The sequence below is a fragment of the Herpailurus yagouaroundi genome, unplaced genomic scaffold, assembly GCF_014898765.1.
Source record: "Herpailurus yagouaroundi ecotype Mexico unplaced genomic scaffold, PumYag 206, whole genome shotgun sequence".
In the NCBI taxonomy this organism is placed as follows: Eukaryota; Metazoa; Chordata; class Mammalia; order Carnivora; family Felidae; genus Herpailurus; species Herpailurus yagouaroundi.
In genome coordinates this window covers 1,814,176-1,834,260 of record NW_024412437.1, presented here as the reverse complement: position 1 = coordinate 1,834,260, position 20,085 = coordinate 1,814,176, and the positions used below count along the sequence as shown (strand labels likewise).

At 41.8% G+C, this 20,085-nt stretch overlaps 3 protein-coding genes across 14 annotated transcripts in view; 2 read left to right on the top strand and 1 right to left on the bottom strand.

Annotated features, from left to right (window-relative positions):
• Positions 1-3,726, bottom strand: part of CEP95 (centrosomal protein 95) — a 43,475-nt gene extending 39,749 nt beyond the window's left edge. The window contains exons 1-2 of the mRNA XM_040452113.1: positions 3,521-3,726; positions 1,914-2,042 (exon numbers count right to left, since the gene is read on the bottom strand). Coding sequence (XP_040308047.1) covers positions 1,914-2,042; positions 3,521-3,539 — 148 coding nt within the window. The 5' untranslated portion in view covers positions 3,540-3,726. The remainder of the gene's footprint in view (positions 1-1,913; positions 2,043-3,520) is intronic.
• Positions 3,702-11,039, top strand: DDX5 (DEAD-box helicase 5). 4 transcript variants are annotated; one of them, XM_040452121.1, is made up of 14 exons: positions 3,702-3,803; positions 4,433-4,611; positions 5,825-5,990; positions 6,338-6,434; positions 6,530-6,663; positions 6,791-6,856; positions 7,095-7,236; positions 7,318-7,478; positions 7,571-7,743; positions 8,103-8,213; positions 8,440-8,501; positions 8,580-8,639; positions 9,888-10,112; positions 10,335-11,039. In XM_040452121.1, exons 2-14 carry the CDS (start codon positions 4,568-4,570, stop codon positions 10,736-10,738), a joined length of 1,845 nt encoding a protein of 614 aa, XP_040308055.1. In that variant the 5' UTR covers positions 3,702-3,803; positions 4,433-4,567; the 3' UTR covers positions 10,739-11,039. The 4 variants fall into 4 exon arrangements, with proteins under 4 accessions (XP_040308055.1, XP_040308054.1, XP_040308056.1 ...); XM_040452120.1 differs by lacking the exon at positions 3,702-3,803 and adding an exon at positions 4,020-4,143; XM_040452122.1 differs by lacking the exon at positions 3,702-3,803 and having other exon boundaries at positions 4,383-4,611.
• A 1,446-nt stretch (positions 11,040-12,485) lies between these two features.
• The window catches only part of POLG2 (DNA polymerase gamma 2, accessory subunit), a 30,358-nt gene continuing 22,758 nt past the window's right edge, over positions 12,486-20,085 (top strand). For 8 of the 9 annotated variants that reach the window (XM_040452125.1, XM_040452132.1, XM_040452129.1 and 5 more), the window contains exons 1-4: positions 12,486-14,172; positions 17,809-17,935; positions 18,060-18,165; positions 19,404-19,577. In XM_040452125.1, the coding sequence (XP_040308059.1) occupies positions 13,611-14,172; positions 17,809-17,935; positions 18,060-18,165; positions 19,404-19,577 (969 nt within the window). In that variant the 5' untranslated portion in view covers positions 12,486-13,610. The remainder of the gene's footprint in view (positions 14,173-17,808; positions 17,936-18,059; positions 18,166-19,403; positions 19,578-20,085) is intronic. The other variant, XM_040452131.1, reaches the window with a different exon arrangement.

Sequence of the window (20,085 nt, the reverse complement as noted above, 5' to 3'; positions counted from 1 at the left end):
ATAAAGAACTTATCAAACTCAACACCCAAAACACAAATAATCCAGTGAAGAAATGGGCAAAAGACATGAATAGACACTCCTCCAAAGAAGACATCCAGATGGCCAACTGACACATGAAAAAATGCTCAACATCACTCATCATCAGGGACATACAAATCAAAACCACAATGAGATACTCCTTCACACCTGTCAGAATGGCTAACGTTAACAACTCAGGCAACAACAGATGTTAGCAAGGATGTGGACAAAGAGGATCTCTTCTGCACTGCTGGTGGGCATGCAAACTGGTGAGCCCACTCTGGAAAACAGTATGGAGGTTCCTCAAAAAATTAAAAATAGAACTACCTTACGATCGAGCAATTGTGCTACTAGATATTTATCCAAGGGATACAGGTGTGGTGTTTCAAAGGGGCACATGCACCCCAACGTTTATAGCAGCACTATCAACAATGGCCAAAGTGTAGAAACAGCCCAAATGTCTATCAACAGATGGATAAAGAAAATGTGGTGTATATATACATATGGTGTATGTGTACATATATATATCTATGTATACATACAAACGGGTATTACTCAGCAATCAAAAAGAATGAAATCTTGCCATTTGCTCCTATGTAGATGAAACTCGAGAATATTATGCTAAGCAGAATTAGAGAAACACAAATATCGTATGACTTCACTCATATGAGGAATTTAAGATACAAAACAGATGCATATAGGGAAGGGAAACAAAAATATAAAAACAGGGAGGGGAACAAAACATAAGAGACAAATATAGAGAACAAACAGAAGGTTGCTGGAGGGATTGTGGGAGGGGGGATGGGCTAAATGGGGAAGGGGCATTAAGAAGTCTCCCGAAATCATTGTTGCACTATATGCTAACTTGGATGTAAATTAAAAAATAAAAATATAAAACAAAGTAAAACTTACTTTGAAATGCAAATAAACTTTAAAAAATTAAAAATAAATCAAAATAAACTTAAAAAAAACCAAAAGGTCAGTAAAGACCACAGTGAGGAAAGATTTTAACACTGAACTTCTATTTCGAGTTTCTCCTCTGGCACTGAGGGAGATGAACGGGGGAAGGAAGAAAAAAGTACTTTATTTTTTAAGTTTTTCTTTTATTTATTTTGAGAGAGAGAGAGAGAGCAAGTGAGCAGGGAGGGGACAGACAGAGAGGGGCAGAGAGAGAATCCCAAGTTGGCTCCATGCTGTCAGCACAGAGCCCGATGTGGGGCTCAAACTCACGAACCTTGAGACCATGACTGGACCCAAAACCAAGAGTCAGATGCTCAACCGACTAAGCAACCCAGGTGCCTTGAAAAAAGTATTTTAAAAGACTGGTCTAATAACTATAGGCCTCTGTGCTCAAATGAAGGTTAAGACTAGCATCAAAGATACCAGCTAGAGGCCATCTCCATTATTCCAAGTGATGACGGCACTAACTCATGGTAACAGTGGGAAAGGAAAAGAGACTACACAGAGCTTTAATACTACTGGTTATAGCAGAGACAGTAGAGATCTATGGATAAAGACTCTGAGCTACTCAACCAGGGATGCAGTACAATCATCAATTCATATCCATAATACTGGTTAAGCAACAGGACCCAACAAGTTTCCAAGTTCTACTCAATTTTAGAATTTTTGAAAATATATGTACAGAAAAGGTGTGACTTTCACAAGGCATTAGCCATGATTGACATAATGACCAAGACCACTCAAACTGATTTGAACAAGGCTGTTACTCTATGTGGGTCTTTATTATGGTAACAAATGCAACAGTTACATACAAATACAATGTAAACAAAGAGAAAATACAGGATTTTATAAACACCACAGGATCTAACTTAAGGCACTCAAAACACCTGGCCTAACATATAGTCACTATTACTCCCACTTTTTAGTACCCTTACCTGGTACCTTTTCTCCCAAAATGGATTGATAAAGAGCAATAAAAACATTAGCATCACAGTCTTCCAGTTCTCGTATCCTCAGGTGTATGTGACATTTCAAAAGAAGGTTATTGGCAACGGTTATCCACTCTGTTAGGAAAGGAAAAAGATAAGCCTTAAATAGCGAAAGTCGACCCCACGAAGACAGACATTGAATGAAGCGCAAGATAAGAAATTTGGTTACTATATGAGTTCAAAGGCCCTCCAAGGCATGAATTTTGAAAATACATTACTTAATTTCTAGCACTCTGGAAGTGCTAGAGTGCTAGAATTTCAATGTAGTAAAAACTATGATGCAAATCCAATGTCTACCGTTATAAGCTAAAGTCCTAAGTTATGTACCCTTTTCTTATTTTACAAGTCACACAAAGCTGTTTTTATTTAAAACATACGTATAAGTAAGCAAATATTATGTCATAAGCAAGACACTTTGTTAATGATAGTCTGAGGCTACCAGAAACTAATTAATGAATGCTGTTTCAAATTCCCAATAGCGTTAGTCATGTTTTTACCCAATTATCTTGTGCAAGTCAGAATTTCTCTGGTGCCCAATAGGCTGATAAACGCAGGCTGTTAAGAAGTGAAGTAATGACACTAACACTACAACATTTGTTAGTTTTTAATTATATTTAATGTGTAAGAAATAAAACATAGAAAATACCTAAAAATGTGTCTAAATTCAGAGCTAGCACATTATCAACACTGAAGTTTCCTGTGCCACCGCAACCCACCCCCAGACACCGTTGGAATTATAGCAAGCACACTTCAAGGGTTTCTCGAACAATTTAGAAAGCTTGAAATATTTGCGCCCTGATATAATTTAGCAACTAAAGAGAAAGTTCTGTTACTCTGTATCTGACATGCTCAGCAGGTTCTAAAAATGTGTCTGTGTATTCAAGGCACATTATCTCCCTCTTCCCAGAAATAAATGAGAGTATCTTCCAAGAATCACGTTCTCTCTTCTCTCCCCGTGCCCAGTTCTCAAACTGACCAAACCAAAGGGTTTGAAGTTTGAACGCTGTCTGGAAGAAAAGGATGAAGGCGTCCCAGGCAACCCAATCAACTCGCTTCTCGAAAGCGGTTGCTAGAAAAAGCCAGGTAACGACACAGAGCGCCGAAGAGAAAAATCCACCACCGTTCTACTTTGGCAAGGGCATCAACAACACCGTAAGAGTGCCGTTGCTCAAAAGTTCAATGCACAGGCAGGTACGGCCTCAGTCTCCACAGTTCAAGAAGCAGAGAGCGGCTGACAGTGGCTGGATTCCCGAGAATACAGGTACCAGGAGGACACTTTCTGCTTTCTGACTGCCCTCTTTGCAGCCAGGCTGCAGGCGTGCTGCGGGCCCTCCTCTTCACACCCCAAAATCGCGCTCGATAGCCACTAAGCGAACCAAGAGCGGGGCTAAGAGACCCAAACCCGCCGACCACGACGGGGTGTCTGTGACGTGCCCCGTCGGCAGGCCAGACCAGTGAGTCCAGCCGGAGGACTCGAGATAAAAGGAACAGGGGCGTTCGGGTTCTTAAACGGTTTCAGTCCACACACACCGGGGCTCCGGGCCGAGACTCACCAGCCTCTGAGCCGGCCATATCACGGAGGCAGGTTGCCGCTAGACTCCCAACTGGGCGCGCGATGGACGGCGTCCTGCAAGGGCCGAACAGCGCAGACGCACCGCCGAGGTGGGGGAACGAAACGAAAGGGCTGGGGGAGAAAGAGGGTGGGCCTTTAGAACGGCTTCTCGCTGCTGATTGGTCATCACAGGAGGACTTCCTTTCTCAGCACGGGCCGAGGCGGCGGTTTGTGGGCTCTAGATACCCTTCGCCGCGGGCAATATCCCGCTAAGGGATTCTCAGGTGGGTGGGTTTAACATATCGGGTCACACCCAGCAGCCCAGGTCGGTCTCCCGGGGGCATTAGTACGGAACTTCCGGCGAGCTATTTCGTTTCGTATTCCTCCGCCGACGCCAACTGGAGAAGTAGTGCGGTGCGCTTACCCGGTGGGCGGGAGCAGCCACGTGACAACGTCTGGCTCCGCCTTCCCGTCTCATTTGGTTAGAGGCGTGAAGGCTCTTTGGAGACGTAAACATCTCCAAGTGGGCTGAGTGGGTTGGCCTGTGCTGGCCATTTTGTTGGGTAGGCTGAACCTGGAAAAGGGCAGGGTGGCCTCCCTGAGGTGTGGAAAAGCGAGAAAAAGGTAAAGAATAGGGTGTAGGCTGAGACATCTCAGTGTGGGTGGGTGGGTCCAGCCATGAAAGGGGCCCTAAACCGGCGATTCCGAGGGAGGGGCGGTGGGGGGTGGGGCGAGAACATGGCGGATCCCGGAACGCCGGCGGGCGTTGCGGCCTCTGCGCAGGGGCGGAGTGATTAGGTCATAGAGCGGCTCCCAGCATTCTTTGCGGCGGAGGAGGCGGTCCAGACTATAAAACCGGCTGCCGGGACGCGGCCGGCACCTCATTCATTTCCACCGGTCTCTCGTTGAGCAGCTCCGGCCTCAGTCATCGCCGCTCCTCCGCCGCTTCCGCCCCCGCAAGGCTTTGCTGTCGCCAAAGCCACCCGCAGCGACTCGTCGCATCCGATTCTCTCCATTTCGTTCCCCGCCAACCGCAACCATTGACGCCATGTCGGGTTATTCGAGTGACCGAGACCGCGGCCGGGATCGAGGGTGAGTGTGGGAACGGACTTGTCAGGCCTGGCAGTGGGGGATGGGAGGCCGATGGAGGTGGCGGGCGGGGGCGACAGGAGCTTGGGTTTCTCAGCCTATCCTTAGGCTTTTGTGACTGAGGGCTTGCGCCATTTTGGCATTTGTCTAAAACTGACTGAAAGCTGTTTTTCTGTTAACGGTTTTTAAGGTCGCCTTTTGTTGGCGGGCTGGCGGGGAGGACATCGAAGTTTCCCCGGCGATTGAGTAGCTGTTGGGAGAATTCGGGGGAGGGTATTTCGAGGGGAGGAAAGCGCGACGTTTCCAAGAGGATGAAGTCGTCGCTATTAGGTGCAACCCTTCGAGATGTGGTTTAGGTGCCCCGGGAATTCTTTGAGAGCCGTCGGGCTCGCCTCCGAACCCGTTGATGTGACAGGGGCAGCAGGGTGGCCAGCGCCGCGGGAATCGGCCATGTGGTTGGGTCGCGGGTACAAAATGCCGGCGTCGGACATGGCGGCGGCGCCTTTGTTACCCCGCCCGGCGGAGGAGCTCAAAATGGCAGCGTCGAGAAAATGTGGCGCAGAGAGAAATGCGAGACAAAGGGGGAAGCGCCGCCCCAGCGGGAACGCCGCCCGGTCCGGGACTCCTCCCCCGGTAGTTGCCAGCTCCTCCTCCTCTTTTTCTTTGCGTTATATAATTTTGCTATCAGAATCAGGAGCCCTTCCGTGGGATACCCCCAATTCGATTGGCTTGCGTAAGTGTCCCTGAGACCACCGTCCTTGTTCTGTTCTCATTGCTTGTGTCGTCCCGTTATTCCTTAAAATCAAAGCTTCTTTGCTTGAAAACAGTCGGTAAATAATATCGCTGTTAAGCTCCTCCCTTGTATTGTCTCTTTCCCAGACATTTAATTCCTAAGCTCACGGGAAAGGCTAGTAACCATAAGCTGTTGTCTATCCTTGTAATCGGAACTTCGGGCGTTTGGGCAGCCAGTTTCCGACCTGCTATATCCCGGGCTGTTGACTTGCCTTTAGTAGTGTGTACTTGGGACAACGGGAAGGGAGAGAGATGGTGCTAATGGTGGCTTTTGATAGCGTGACCATCACCAAGGGCAGTGCTGTCTTCAAACTGTGAAAGTCATTTGCTTTTAGTGTGTGCCAAAGGGTGAAAAGTCTGTATGTAAATTACTATGTAGACATTTGAAAATGTGAGGTTTTTGTCTTTGTTTTTGTTTTTCCAGGTTTGGTGCACCTCGATTTGGGGGAAGTAGGGCAGGGCCCCTATCTGGAAAGAAGTTTGGAAACCCTGGGGAAAAACTAGTCAAAAAGAAGTGGAATCTTGATGAGCTGCCCAAATTTGAGAAGAATTTTTATCAAGAGCACCCTGATTTGGCTAGGCGCACAGCAGTGAGTAATTTCACATGGTTTTATCAGGCTATAATTCAATAATGACTTAAATCAAAATCTGAATAGAGAGGTCTTGGAAATGACCAAATTAAGGGAAATTCACACTTTTATGGTCGCCAAGAAAGAGGTGGTACTTATAAAAACAGATGGCTTGGGATTTTTCTACTTCAAAGTTGTTGACTATAACCATGATAGGTGAATCTTGTGCTGTGTGGTGTCTGTATGTGGATACAGGTTTAAAATCCCATTAAGGTTTGTTAATCATTTAAAAAGTTAGGGACCTGCTGACTTGCATGTTAGTGAAGGTTGTTATGGTACTTAGTAGATCATTAAAATTTGTTTTCTAGCAAGAGGTGGAGACATACAGAAGGAGTAAGGAAATTACGGTTAGAGGTCACAACTGCCCAAAGCCAGTTCTGAATTTTTATGAAGCGAACTTCCCTGGTAAGTGCCTAGTTTTGACGTCCCCCCCCACTGCATTTTTTTTTTTTTTTTTTTTTGGTTTTGCTAATTTTTTATTGAATTGTTGCTAATTTTAGCTAACGTAATGGATGTCATTGCAAGACAGAATTTTACTGAGCCCACTGCTATTCAAGCTCAGGGATGGCCCGTTGCTCTAAGTGGATTGGATATGGTTGGAGTAGCACAGACTGGATCCGGGAAAACGTTGTCTGTAAGTTTGGGATAACTCTTGAGTTTTATTCGGTGGTGATGTGTTAGAGAAAACAAATTGAGAATATAAAGAAACCGGAAACATTTTAACTTAATTCCTGTTGTTTGCCTCCCCCCCCCCCCCATAGTATTTGCTGCCTGCTATCGTCCACATCAATCATCAGCCATTCCTAGAGAGAGGTGATGGGCCTATTGTAAGTAGACCTATTTTTATTAGCTTTTGCTTAGGAGTATGATGGAGAGATTTGTAGCAAATGTTTGTATGTGGCAAAAAACTCATGCTTTTACATGGAGATGTTAGCTGTCTTATTCAACTTAGTTGGAGACAAAGCTGTCTTTACAGCAAACATCAATTACCTGCCAGCATAATGCCAGTAAGTTTAAAACTAGAATCCGGGACTCTGTTAAAATCTGCTCTGCTTTGTGTTTTAGTGCTTGGTGCTGGCACCAACTCGGGAACTGGCCCAACAAGTACAGCAAGTAGCTGCTGAATACTGTAGAGCATGTCGCTTGAAGTCCACTTGCATCTATGGTGGTGCTCCAAAGGGACCACAAATTCGTGATTTGGAGAGAGGCACGTAACAGTAATTTTGTCAGTGTTGGTTCTAGAACTTCTACACTACGTGTTGTAGTTACATCATGTGTTTCATTGAAGGTGTGGAAATCTGTATTGCAACACCTGGAAGACTGATTGACTTTTTGGAGTGTGGGAAAACCAATCTGAGAAGAACCACCTACCTTGTCCTTGATGAAGCAGACAGAATGCTTGATATGGGCTTTGAACCCCAAATAAGGAAGATTGTGGATCAGATAAGAGTAAGTTAGCCTTTAAAAATGTTTCCTTTTCAAGCTTATCTCAAAGATTTATTCTTAGAATACAATGCTTTTTTTAACCCAAAATTCTTCAGCCTGATAGGCAAACCCTAATGTGGAGTGCAACTTGGCCAAAAGAAGTAAGACAGCTTGCTGAAGATTTCCTGAAAGACTACATTCACATAAACATTGGTGCACTAGAACTGAGTGCAAACCACAATATTCTTCAGATTGTGGATGTATGTCATGATGTAGAAAAGGATGAAAAGTAAGTTTTCTGTAGAAGTATTGTTCTAAAAACATCACTGTACAAATTCAGGAGTTAACCGTTTGATAGGTTATCTTAAAAGTGATTTTCAGTTGGGTGCAATGTTGGGTGTTTGTTTAAAATTAGTCCTTGTTAAAGTACTTTCTTTCATTCGCGCAATTGGTTATCACTATATAGCAAAGAAGGAAAAGGAACTCCTTTATGGTTTAAGGACCAAGGATAGAATTGCCTGATACAAGTGTTCAAGCAGGTGTTTTTACTTGAGTTGTGTAAATCGAAGTTAGTGATTTCACTGACCATAAATATGTGTCTGTAACTGTGGACTTCTTTTATTAAAATTCACAATTTGTTTTTCCAAGACTTATTCGTCTAATGGAAGAGATCATGAGTGAGAAGGAGAATAAAACCATTGTTTTTGTCGAAACCAAAAGAAGATGTGATGAGCTTACTAGAAAAATGAGGAGAGACGGGTATGTGGGCTTCTTCCATTGAAGCAGGTGTATGAGAGCTGAGTTTAGAGGGAGAGGCAAACAGATCGAAAGTAACAGATTTGAGTTTCATGGATGGCAGTTATATCTGGTGTAAATAAAACTGTACATCAGGTAAAACTAAAGGAAATTGTGATTAGTTTTTTAAGCAGACTAAAATCTATGAGGTTTTAAAGGTGAACTTACTGATAGTTTTTCTTCAATGTAGGTGGCCCGCCATGGGTATCCATGGTGACAAGAGTCAACAGGAACGTGACTGGGTTCTAAATGGTAAGTCAAATGAAAATGAAAATTTTTTTCTTAAAACCTGTCATTCTTACATTATTGATGATAGTTTTTCTTTTACAGAATTCAAACATGGAAAAGCTCCTATTCTGATTGCTACAGATGTGGCCTCCAGAGGGCTAGGTTAGTAAAAACTCGAATTCATGGCTCGGTTTCCCAGAAGATCTCCATATACTTTTTTAAAGAAAGTTTATTGCTTTCTTTAACCTCTGCATTTTTTCCAAGTTTTTTTCATATAAAGGTGCAGCCTTTGGCAAGGCCTAGGCATGACAATCGGAGGACTCGAGGGGGATGGAGGACTAGTGGTCGGCTGGCTGCTTCCAGTCGATTAGAGAGGTGAAAAGCTGAAAGTGTGCCAGTAATCTTCAAAAGGCAGAACATACCACCTCTGCCCCGTAAACTGTTCTCTCCGGGGGAAAAAAGTGCAAGTTATCCTCACAGTTCACTGCCGTGGTATTTCTTCTGTCCCATGCTTTGCATGACTGCCATGGTACAGCACTGTTTCAAACTGTTTACTGTGATCTGTGGGTCTTTGAGTTTCAGTGAGTTGGCTGAAATGTTGAAGAACTATTTCCAAACTTCAATGTTCAATGAAATTTTTGTTCAAGTTTGAAATGGAGAGAGCAGCTTTAAAAGGTACTAAGCCTTTTACAAATTGGTGAGTACTGGCACATGAGATCTAGAGCAGGAGCAACTTCTCACACTTAGTCAGTGGGAAAAGAAAGCAGTGCTTTGAAAGTTCCTCCCTCACCTACACAGTAGTCGTCATGTCGAGACCTGCCAGAGAGAGACACATTCTCAAGTGAATCCTGGCTTCTTGGAAGCGCTTGCCTAGACGAGACACAGTGCATAAAAACAACTTTTGGGGGACAGGTATGTTTTTCTTGCAGCTGCGGTTGTAAGGTCTTGGCAAGACAAGCAGTGTGGCCAGAATTTTGAACTTCTGATGAGTGTGTAATGCAAAGGACCATGTACATTTTTGTTTAAAGGTCCTCAAAATGAGCACATGAAGAGGTTGCTGTGAACCTTTAAGTGGCCCTACTGCGCAGAAGCATTCAGATGTCACTTGACGATCTGTAAGGGGACTTGCTGGTTTGGGAATATGTTAGAGAATACACGTCTTACTGACAGGCTGTCTATCATTGGGTGGGTAATGAGACATCCAGGTAGATGGTGTGTGCTTTTTTTTTTTTTTTCCCCTCTCCAATTTCAATGGTATTCCTACAGGGAATGGATAACCATTTTAACTGTATTTTTTGCAGCCCGTACCTTCTTGGGAATACAATTGTCTAACTTTTTATTTTTGGTCTGGCTGTTGTGGTGTGCAAAACTCCGTACATTGCTATTTTGCCACACTGCAACACCTTACAGATGTGGAAGATGTGAAATTTGTCATCAATTATGACTACCCTAACTCCTCAGAGGATTATATTCATCGAATTGGAAGAACTGCTCGCAGTACCAAAACAGGCACAGCATACACTTTCTTTACACCTAATAATATAAAGCAAGTGAGCGACCTTATCTCTGTGCTTCGTGAAGCTAATCAAGCAATTAATCCCAAGTTGCTTCAGTTGGTCGAAGACAGAGGTTCAGGTAAGACCAACCTTCATTAAGAAATGTTGGTGATTTGGGGTCACATGATGGTCTACAAATCCATTTAAATGTGATTGGCGGGTGAGTAAAAATCTTTAATATGAAACTGAGAAACACTTTACAGAGTGAATAGAGCTACTTGCTACCTAATTCCTTTTTGTGTCAGTAGTGATTTGTGGCATGGAAATAATCAGCATGCAATTATCTTTTTTTTCTTGACAGGTCGTTCCAGGGGTAGAGGAGGCATGAAGGATGACCGTCGGGACAGATACTCTGCGGGCAAAAGGGGTGGATTTAATACCTTTAGAGACAGGGAAAATTATGACCGAGGTTATTCTAGTCTGCTTAAGAGAGATTTTGGGGCAAAAACTCAGAATGGTGTTTACAGTGCTGCAAATTACACCAATGGGAGCTTTGGAAGTAATTTTGTGTCTGCTGGTATACAGACCAGTTTTAGGACTGGTAATCCAACAGGGACTTACCAGAACGGTTATGATAGCACTCAGCAATATGGAAGTAACGTTCCAAATATGCACAATGGTATGAACCAACAGGCATATGCATATCCTGCTACTGCAGCTGCACCTATGATTGGTTATCCAATGCCAACAGGATATTCTCAATAAGACTTTAGAAGTATATGTAAATGTCTGTTTTTCATAATTGCTCTTTATATTGTGTGTTATCAGACAAGATAGTTATTTAAGAAACCTGGGAAATGCAGAAATGACTGCAGTGCAGCAGTAATTATGGTGCACTTTTTCGCTATTTAAGTTGGATATTTCTCTACATTCCTGAAACAATTTTTAGGTTTTTTTTGTACTAGAAAATGCAGGCAGTGTTTTCACAAGTAAATGTACAGTGATTTGAAATACAATAAATGAAGGCAACGCATGGCCTTCCAATAAAAAATATTTGAAGACTGAATTAAGTGGAAATTGTACTTTATTTTACATATATAATGTCATGTAAAACTTTGCTTAGATGGTCTGTTTTTTTAACCATAAAAACTAAAAAGACTGCTCCTTTCTATAATTTAAGTTTGGGAAGTGGGGAGATCAGAAGGCCCTCCTTAAAACGGTCTATTTATATTGCAAGAAGTAAAATGAGTTTAAATTTATAATTTTAGGCAAAATTGCATCAAGGCTTTTTGTAAGTACCTCATCAGGTGAGTTATTTAATAGCCTGGTAGCAGAATGGTAAAGTGAGATTAAGGTAGGAAATAACAACCTGTGTAGCCCCACCCTCAAAGTGCTTCATGTGAGAGCAACATGGAGGACTTTATTCCTTTGTAAAATGTCATCATTTGAAAAGCTCCAAATAGCTTGCTGTTTCAGAACAGATTATATTTTTGCTCTTGGCTCTACTGTGAATTAACTGAAATGGTGATTAAAGCTAAAAACTTTACACCTTGTAAGACGTTTGGCTAAGAGCTAAGTTTCAGTTTATGTAGATTGTAGTCTTCAGGCTTGCTGGGGCTCTTAACTAGTTATATGGGAAATCATGAATATCTTTCCAATAATTCAGGGAATTCTAAAGACTTCAGACTGGAGGGTCTATTCATAAACAAAAATCTTGTTGAAGTTAATAGTTAACCAAGAGGAGGCAACATAACCAAAAGCACAGTGACCATTGTACAAGTCGTCTTAGGGTCAACATGGGTTTTTATTTCTAGAAAGGTCAAGGGAGGGGTGGTGGTTTTCGATACAATTTTGGCTCACCAACCTTTCTAATACTACATTTCAATTATGACTAGAAATAGGTCTGAATGTCTTCCCAGACAGTCTGGTATTTATGTTCCTTTTTGTCAGGAGAGGAGAGGTCTTAATGAGACTTCATTTAAATTTTGATTATTAAACTGAGGCTTTAATTGGTGTCAATGCCTTATCTCTAAAATGTAAAACTTAACTAGAATTTGCTTGGGGTGGGGGATGGGGATTGGTATTTTTAGGACTAATACATTGAAAACTGATTCAGCCTGTCTAGTAACTGAACAGTTTTCAATAGCATGGTTAGTCAAATTCATTATGACTTTTAACTTAAGAAGCTTTTGGGGTAGGTTGGAGTATTTATTACATATTTTACTGTTTAATGTCTAACGGCCTTTTAATTTGTAAACATTTATTGAAATGATTGTGGGGCTGTGGAAAACATTTACCTATTTACCTTTGAAGTAAGTTTTAAGACAGTCCACTTTTTAGCATGTGTGTTGTGTCCAGCCTGTGGTTGTCTGAACTAATAAATGTGATTTTTCTCCCCGTTCTCGCTTTTATTTATTTGTGTATAGGCCTCTTCCCTGGTGTTTCCTGATTGGAAAACACGTTGATAGAGCCCAGCTTTGCAGTTCTTGTAATAGAATTACAAGCAATACGGTCTTAAAGCTTACAAACTAATGCACATGTGCTTGTATGGAATGATTTTCTGAGCCTGATAAATTTTAACTGTTGTTAGGTTAATTCAACTGCCTCAGCCATTGTACCCTCCTTTCACAAACTGCCCTTTGGTGTAGTATAGTGAAATCCAGTTGCTTGTGTCTCTTAACCCAAATTAGTCTTACAAGGTTACCCTAACTGCTCTAAGGGAGGCTTAGAAATTGGAGTTGTGGGCTTTGGGAAGCAACAATTTTCCTCAGTGGGCTGAGGCTCCTTTCCACCATTTGGGCAATTCTAAAGGCTCTAAGAAATGAAAATTGTGAAGTCTTAAGTCCCTGCTAGGTAATCCTGGTTTGGTTTTGAGACCGGTAATCACGCATTACGCTTTGATGGACCTGTGGAAGGATCCTCTAGTGGGAAAACTTGCCTCTACCACTGATTATGAGTGTGCCTCCACATTCACCTGGAAGATTTGTTTAAAAGGTCACAGGGCTCTTTTTCCAAAAGTGTTCCGAGGGGGTGCAGGCACTGCTGGCCGAGGACTCCCTTTTGAGAACCGCTCCCAAAATGTGAAAGGTCCATACCCTTCCCTGTCACACAACCCCAACCTCATAGAGCAGAGAACCTCTTTGGGGGGGTAGCGGTAACATTTACAAGGAGTTGCAACTAAAGCTTGTGTCTCTAATCTATAAAGGGCTAAGACTTTAAAAGAGGTAACAGTTATTTACGCAAACACCTGAGATTGAAAAGGTGTATTTAAATGGCGATCTGGCGAACACAAGTATTTTGATGTGATTTGCAAAACACTTGAGAAGCAAAGCGGACTTGGTACAGCACGATAGTGAAAAGTAGACGAGGATGATCTTTATCGGTGCTAATGATGGCTAAAAAGTAGGGGCCGAACTTGGTTGAGGCGAGAAACGGTACCGGGTCTGCGCCGGCCATAGCTACTGGCCTAGGCCTGCAGCCCCTACAACCGAAACACGGACGTGCTTCCGTGGGCGTGGCCAGCCGGGCGTCCGCGCACTTCCGTCGCGCCTGCGCAGTTGGCTCCTGGGCTCACGTTTGTGGCCGTTTCCCGGGACCAGCCAGCTAATAGGATACTGCAGTTTAACTCCCGTGGGCGATGCGTTCTGGTGCTGCAGTCAGGGCCTGCCAGAAAGTCTGCAGGTGCCTATTGTCTGGGTTTGGAGGTCGAGTGGATGGGGGGCAGCCTGAGCCTTTGACGGAAGGGAGTAGCTCCTTCGGAGTGCCCCTGCGGTCGCAAGCGGAGCTGCCCCGGGGGAGCGAGCCGACCGAAGTCCCCGAGTCCGGTGAGGGGAGCGAGGAGCTGCTAGAGATCTGTCAGAGAAGGCATTTCTTCAGCGGCAGCAGGCGGCAGCTTAGCCGACATTCTCTTTTGAGCGGGTGCCACCCCGGCTTTGGCCCCTTGGGCATAGAGTTGCGGAAGAACCTGGCGGCAGAATGGTGGTCCTCCGTGGTGGTGTTAAGGGAGCAGGTCTTCCCGGTAGACGCCCTCCACCATGAGCCAGGCCCTTTGCTGCCCGGGGACAGTACCTTCAGGTTAGTTTCAGCAGCAACTCTACGCGAACTCTTGCAAGACAAAGAGCTGAGTAAGGAACAGCTAGTAGCATTTCTTGACAACTTACTAAAAACTTCTGGGAAACTACGGGAGAACCTTCTTCACGGTATGCTTCACGATTTCATGCTTCAAAATAGATGGGGTGGAAAGGCAGTCTTGGTAGATTTCGCGAATTGCAACAGGCCCTGTATTCACGTGGGAAGGAAATTATCTGGTTCTCATCTTTTTGATGTAGTTGGGTATATTGACTTCCTACCATGGAGAAAACTGGTCCATTTGACTGGACAACACTAGAGTTCAATTGAGCAGCTCCAGAATTCGGGCCTAAATTAAATGATGTGAGTCATTTGTTCGACGTTACCAAAACCTTTGTAAATACTTAGTTATCTTTAATTTTACACACAATAGACTAATCAAAAGCTTATTTTTCTAGAGCAAAATGAAAATCCCCCCTCCCCCAATTTTTTCTTACAGAAAACTGGTCTACAGTTGTTTGAAGTGCCCCTTGAGTGATTTTTGAGTCAGTTAAAAAAATAATAGTACTAATCAAGCTTTATAAATAATTCTTGAGTGAATACACAGAAATTTGTAGGTCACAATTTGCCCTTGGAGTCAAATAGAACATGATAGCAGAGATTCTGAAAAAAGTAAAAAAATAAAATAAAATAACAAAAAATAACGGTTCTTTACAGGACAGACTTGCAGCCACAGCTTCTCATCTTTGCAAAATGCTATCCTTGCTATTTTAATTAAGTGGCACTATAAAAGTAACTTAAAATAACCCAATGTCCATGGTTGTCTGAAAATTAGTACCCATATTTTAAAGATTTCCCTAATAAAACAAACTGGTGAGTATTTGTGACAGTTCTGATTTGTGCTACTTTAATTATTCCATGTCTTTTTTCTGGGGGAGTTAAATCACCACTTGTTACTATGTCCAAAACAAATCGATGTTTTCTTCCCTATTAGAAAATGAAACTTAGCTCGCTTAGATGCCCATTCATCAAAACATCTTTTGATATATCAGACCTTTTCTTTAGCAAATTTAAAACCACTTATTTGCAGAATCCTTCAATTGACTGGTGTTTTTAGCTCAGACTTACCCAGTTTGCTACTTTCTATTCTCAAGGTCCTTGCTTTCTTTATTTCATGTCTGGACAACTTTGGTAGCCTCTACTTATGAATAGCTTTTTAAAATTCTCAGCCATTATGTTTCTGGATATTGTTATTGTCTTTTATGTTTTTGTTTCCAGATATTGTTATTGTTAATTGTCTCTTTCTTCTGTCCTTCTGTGACAAATTACACGTGTTAAACCTCTTCCCCCATCTTGTCATCAGCTTTCTTGAACACAATCACATTTTAAAGTCTGTGTCTAATGACCAAGATGTATCTGTTTCTAGTGTCTGTATCTCCGGCTTTTGGTCATTGGACTTTTCTCCTGATATTCTCTGTAATTTGTGTATAAGTTGGAGAGATAAATTGAGATATTGGTGGTGTTTTCTTCTTCCTGGGAGGATTTACTTTTGCTTTTGGCGGGCAGCTATCGTGGAAGCATATCTTCTTAATGCAATTCAAGATTGAGTTTATTGGAGGCTGGTCTTAAGTGTTTTCATCTTTACTCCTACACTATAGCTCTTTGTCCCTCATGAAAGGCTGGAGTGTTCACCTTGGCACCTCCTCCTTCAGGAGCCTGGAACTACAATTTTTGTACTTTCCAGTCCCATAACTTGTCAGGAAGTTCTCAGCATTTCAGCTTCTCAGCTCTGCTACTTGAGCGTTAGAAAAGCAACGATAACTGTTGGGTTCACCTCTCTGCTCTACCCTTCTCTCCATGTTTTGGACCCACAAAGATTTTTTTTTTTTTTAATTTCTTTACCAGCTTTTCTTATCAGCAGGCTAGTGTGCTATTATCAGAAGTGGAAATCTCAAGTAATTTGAACACAATGCTGTCATTTAGTGGGATGTCATCTCAGTGCATAAAGAACCACAAAGAACTCTTGAATTTAGATTTATTCCAGATAGAAATGTTGGAAATATAATTCTGAAGCTGTTTCATATATGTTAGATGATAAAGCAAGTAGATGGATAGGTTAAGGTTATTAGGAACCAAGATTTTCGCTGTAAGAAAAAAGAGATACAAATATAATATAAAAGATACAAATATAAAAGAAGGCAAGGATAAACTTTGTAATGTTAAATTTGAATCAGCAATATTATATTAATATTAGTATGACCTCATAATTTTGAAAAACATTTCTTAACTTTCTTCATTTTGAAAGGACCTAGAAGTAATGACAATAGCAATAAACACAACTAGTACCCAGACTTTGATTTTTAAAATGAACCAGTGCTTGGAGAAATGGCTAATCCCAGATCTGGGGCAGGGAAAGTACAAAGTGAGTTTGAGACATTTTATGGTGCTAGAAAGCAAAGAATTACTTGAAGACTAGTAGAGTTATATCACAAGGACACAGATAATGGCTTGAAGGAGAATCCAGCTGAATATTAATTAGTAATAGTAATAGATTATAACACATTAAAAATAGAAATTTATAGTTGTTGGTTTTTTTTAATTTTTTTTAACGTTTATTTATTTTTGAGACAGACAGAGACAGAGCATGAACGGGGGAGGGGCAGAGAGAGAGAGGGAGACACAGAATCGGAAGCAGGCTCCAGGCTCTGAGCCATCAGCCCAGAGCCCGACGCGGGGCTCGAACTCACGGACCGTGAGATCGTGACCTGAGCTGAAGTCGGAGGCTTAACCGACTGAGCCACCCAGGCGCCCCAGAAATTTATAGTGTTAATCAAAAAATAAATAGTTGAGACTGCCGGTAGGGGAAAGGGATGGAAAAACATTGTTTTTACAGAAGCTATGAAATACGTGTAGAAGGAAAGACAGAAAAGTCACCTTCTAATGATTTTGCAATCCCCAGTATAATGATTCAAGCAGGATCATGAATGGATTCTAAAATGTTGGGTGGAAGTTTGTTGAGCAGGCTGTTGTTGGGGAATGGATATTACTACCTGATCAGGTAATCAAATTTGGTTTCATTAATATGGGATAATTTGAAATTATGTTCCTCCTGTTAAAATGCAAGAAGACCTACATATCAACTATGTAGTATTTAGTTCTGTTAAAAATGATTTACCCCAATTAATGAAACAATTAGCCAGATCTTGAGTATGACTGTCCTGGACTCCAGTCAAGTCAATGTCATTAAAAGCAAAGTTAGAGAAGGAGGGAGGAGCAAGGGGACATGTTCTAGATTAAAATAGATTAAAGAGACCTGGTGAAAATGCAGAGCAGGAACCACAGCAATAAATGACATTTTGGGTGACAATTGGAGAAAATAAAATATTGACCATGTGTTAGATGAAATTGTGGTATCACGATTAATTTTATGGTGCAGTAATGATAGAGAATAATTTCAGGAGCCACATGCTGAAATGTTTTGGGGTGAACAAGAAAACATGTGGCAGAATGTTGACAGTTGGTGTATCTAGCTGAAGAGTTTACAGATATTTATTGTACTATCAACTTTCTTATTGATTTGAAAATCAAGAAGTTGTGGGGAAACCACCTAAAACTAAGTGGTAATCAATTAAGATCTGCCTTAATAGTTCCATGCTACTTGTACCACTTTGCTGGCATTATTATATTGTTAACTTGTTTATAAACTGACCCTTATGACTTGGGTATATGGAATAGATTTATATGATGATGAATTTATCTTTTGACAGGTGCTTTGGAGCACTATGTTAATTGCCTGGATCTGGTAAACAGGAAGCTACCTTATGGCCTTGCTCAGATTGGAGTGTGTTTTCATCCTGTTTCTGATACTAAGCAGACACCTGATGGTGTTAAAAGGTACAGAAAATAACAAATAACATGGCCTTGTATTTAAGTAGTCAAGAACCAGTCACTCTCCCTTTGATCCAGATAGATTATATAATTTCCAAGTAAGTAACTCTGATATTTCTGATATCCAAAGAATCGGTGAGAAGACTGAGGCTTCACTGGTTTGGTTTACTTCAGCAAGAACTGCAGGCCAGTGGCTTGATTTCTGGTTACGTCATCGACTCCTGTGGTGGAGAAAGGTACCGTTAATTTAATAGTTAATAGGTAGAGTGTCTTAGTATGTCAGAGATAATATTTCTCTACAATAAAAAATTTTATTTGGTGTAGCTACGTTATGCTTGTAAGAGCTATAACGAATAGATAAATGCAAGTAAAAACCTCTTTGTAATGATTTCCATTGTTGCATATAAAAAGTTTCTTTGGTAAAGATACCTGTTGATGTCTCTCTTGCTCAGAAGCTTTTGTGGGGTAAGCATTTGCATTCGAGATAGAGTTCAAGTCCCTCACTTGGCATTCCTGGCTGCTGTAGAGTTTGACCCTTGCACACCCTACAGCTTCAACTTTTGTACCCTGCCTCCATGAACTCTGTATTTGTCAAAATGGTTCTGTAATTTATAATTAAGTTTTAGTACCTGCTGAAGGGAAAACAGTTGAAGTAAGCATGTGTGGCTCACCATTGTCTTATCTCTCTCCAATTCTTAAAATCCCCAAACACCCACTAAACTGAGTGGAATAATTACAAATAATCCCACTCTTCACAAAGGATAAGAATGGTGAGTATACGCTTTCTTCTTTACCCCACTTAGTTTATGGTCACCTTCCCCTCTTACTAACTGACCTCAGAAAGGTTAGATAGCTCCAACAGTTTTTCTCTGTAGTTCTTTCAAACTAAAAACAATATTTTTAGCAATATATTCACTCATTTAACTAAACTTCATTTTTATTTGGAATCTGACCAATTTCATTCAGTTCCTGCAAAGAAAGTCTCAGGCAGCTTTCCTTTTTTTTTTTTTTTTTTTTTTAATGTTTATTTTAACTTATTTTGAGAGAGTGAGAGCACAGGGGAGGGGCAGAGAGAGGGGGTGAGAGAATCCCAAGCAGGCTCTGCTCTCTCAATGCAGAGCCCAATGCAGGGCTCAAAACCACACGAACCATGAGATCATGACCGGAGCTGAAATCAAAAGTTGACACTTACCTGACTGAGCCACCCAGGTGCCCCACAACTTTTCTTATTTTAATTTTTTTTTTTTTTTGAGAGACAGAGCATGAGTTGGGGAGGGGCAGGGACACAATATGAAGCAGGCTGCAGGCTCTGAGCTGTCAGCACAGAGCTGGACACAGGGTTAGAACTCATGAACTGCGGGATGATGACCTGAGCCGAAGTTGGACGCTTAACTGATTGAGCCGCCCAGGCGCCCCTCAACTTTACTTTTTAACATTTATTTTAACAAGTTAATAAAACAAGTTTCTTTTCTAGTTTGCCAAGAGTCCATCTAACTTCAGCAGCAGTGATTGTCAGGACGAAGAGGGACGAAAAGGAAATAAACTTTACTACAATTTTCCATGGGGAAAGGAGCCAATAGAGACCCTGTGGAATCTAGGAGACCATGAACTTTTAAACATGTGTCCTGGAAATGAGTCTCAATTACACGTATGTTTTATATTAAGCTCCTATATATTTTTTACCCAGGTTCTCTAACTGATCTTTTTTTTTTTAAGTTTATTGATTTATTTTGAGACAGAGACAGAATGCAAGCAGGGAAGGGGCAGAGAGGGAGGGAAAGAGAGACAATCCCAAGCAGGGTCCGCACTGTCAGCACAGAGCCCGATGTGGGGCTGGAACTAACAAACCATGAGATCATGACCTGAACCAAAAGCAAGAGTCAGCCAACTTAACCAACGAGCCACCTAGGCACCCCTAACTGATAGCTTCTGAAACCATTTGAGAATAAATTGTAGACATGGGGCCCCATGACCTCTTAATACTACAGTATATATGTCTGAAATGCAAGGACACTCACCTACTTAACCACAACACAGCTGTCAAAATCTGGAATGCAATGATAATCTAATTATTACCATCCAATCCACTTAATCCTTCAAATGTTGTCCTTCATAGGTCCAATATCCAATCTAGGATTTCATGTAGTTGTCATGTC

Excerpts from the sequence above, each read along its gene's own strand:
- DDX5 (XM_040452119.1), top strand. The coding sequence starts at position 5,160 with ATGTGGCGCAGAGAGAAATGCGAGACAAAGGGGGAAGCGCCGCCCCAG. Across the intron at positions 6,435-6,529 it reads TTATGAAGCGAACTTCCCTG|CTAACGTAATGGATGTCATT; the intron begins GTAAGTGCCTAG and ends TGCTAATTTTAG. Across the intron at positions 7,479-7,570 it reads AGATTGTGGATCAGATAAGA|CCTGATAGGCAAACCCTAAT; the intron begins GTAAGTTAGCCT and ends AAAATTCTTCAG.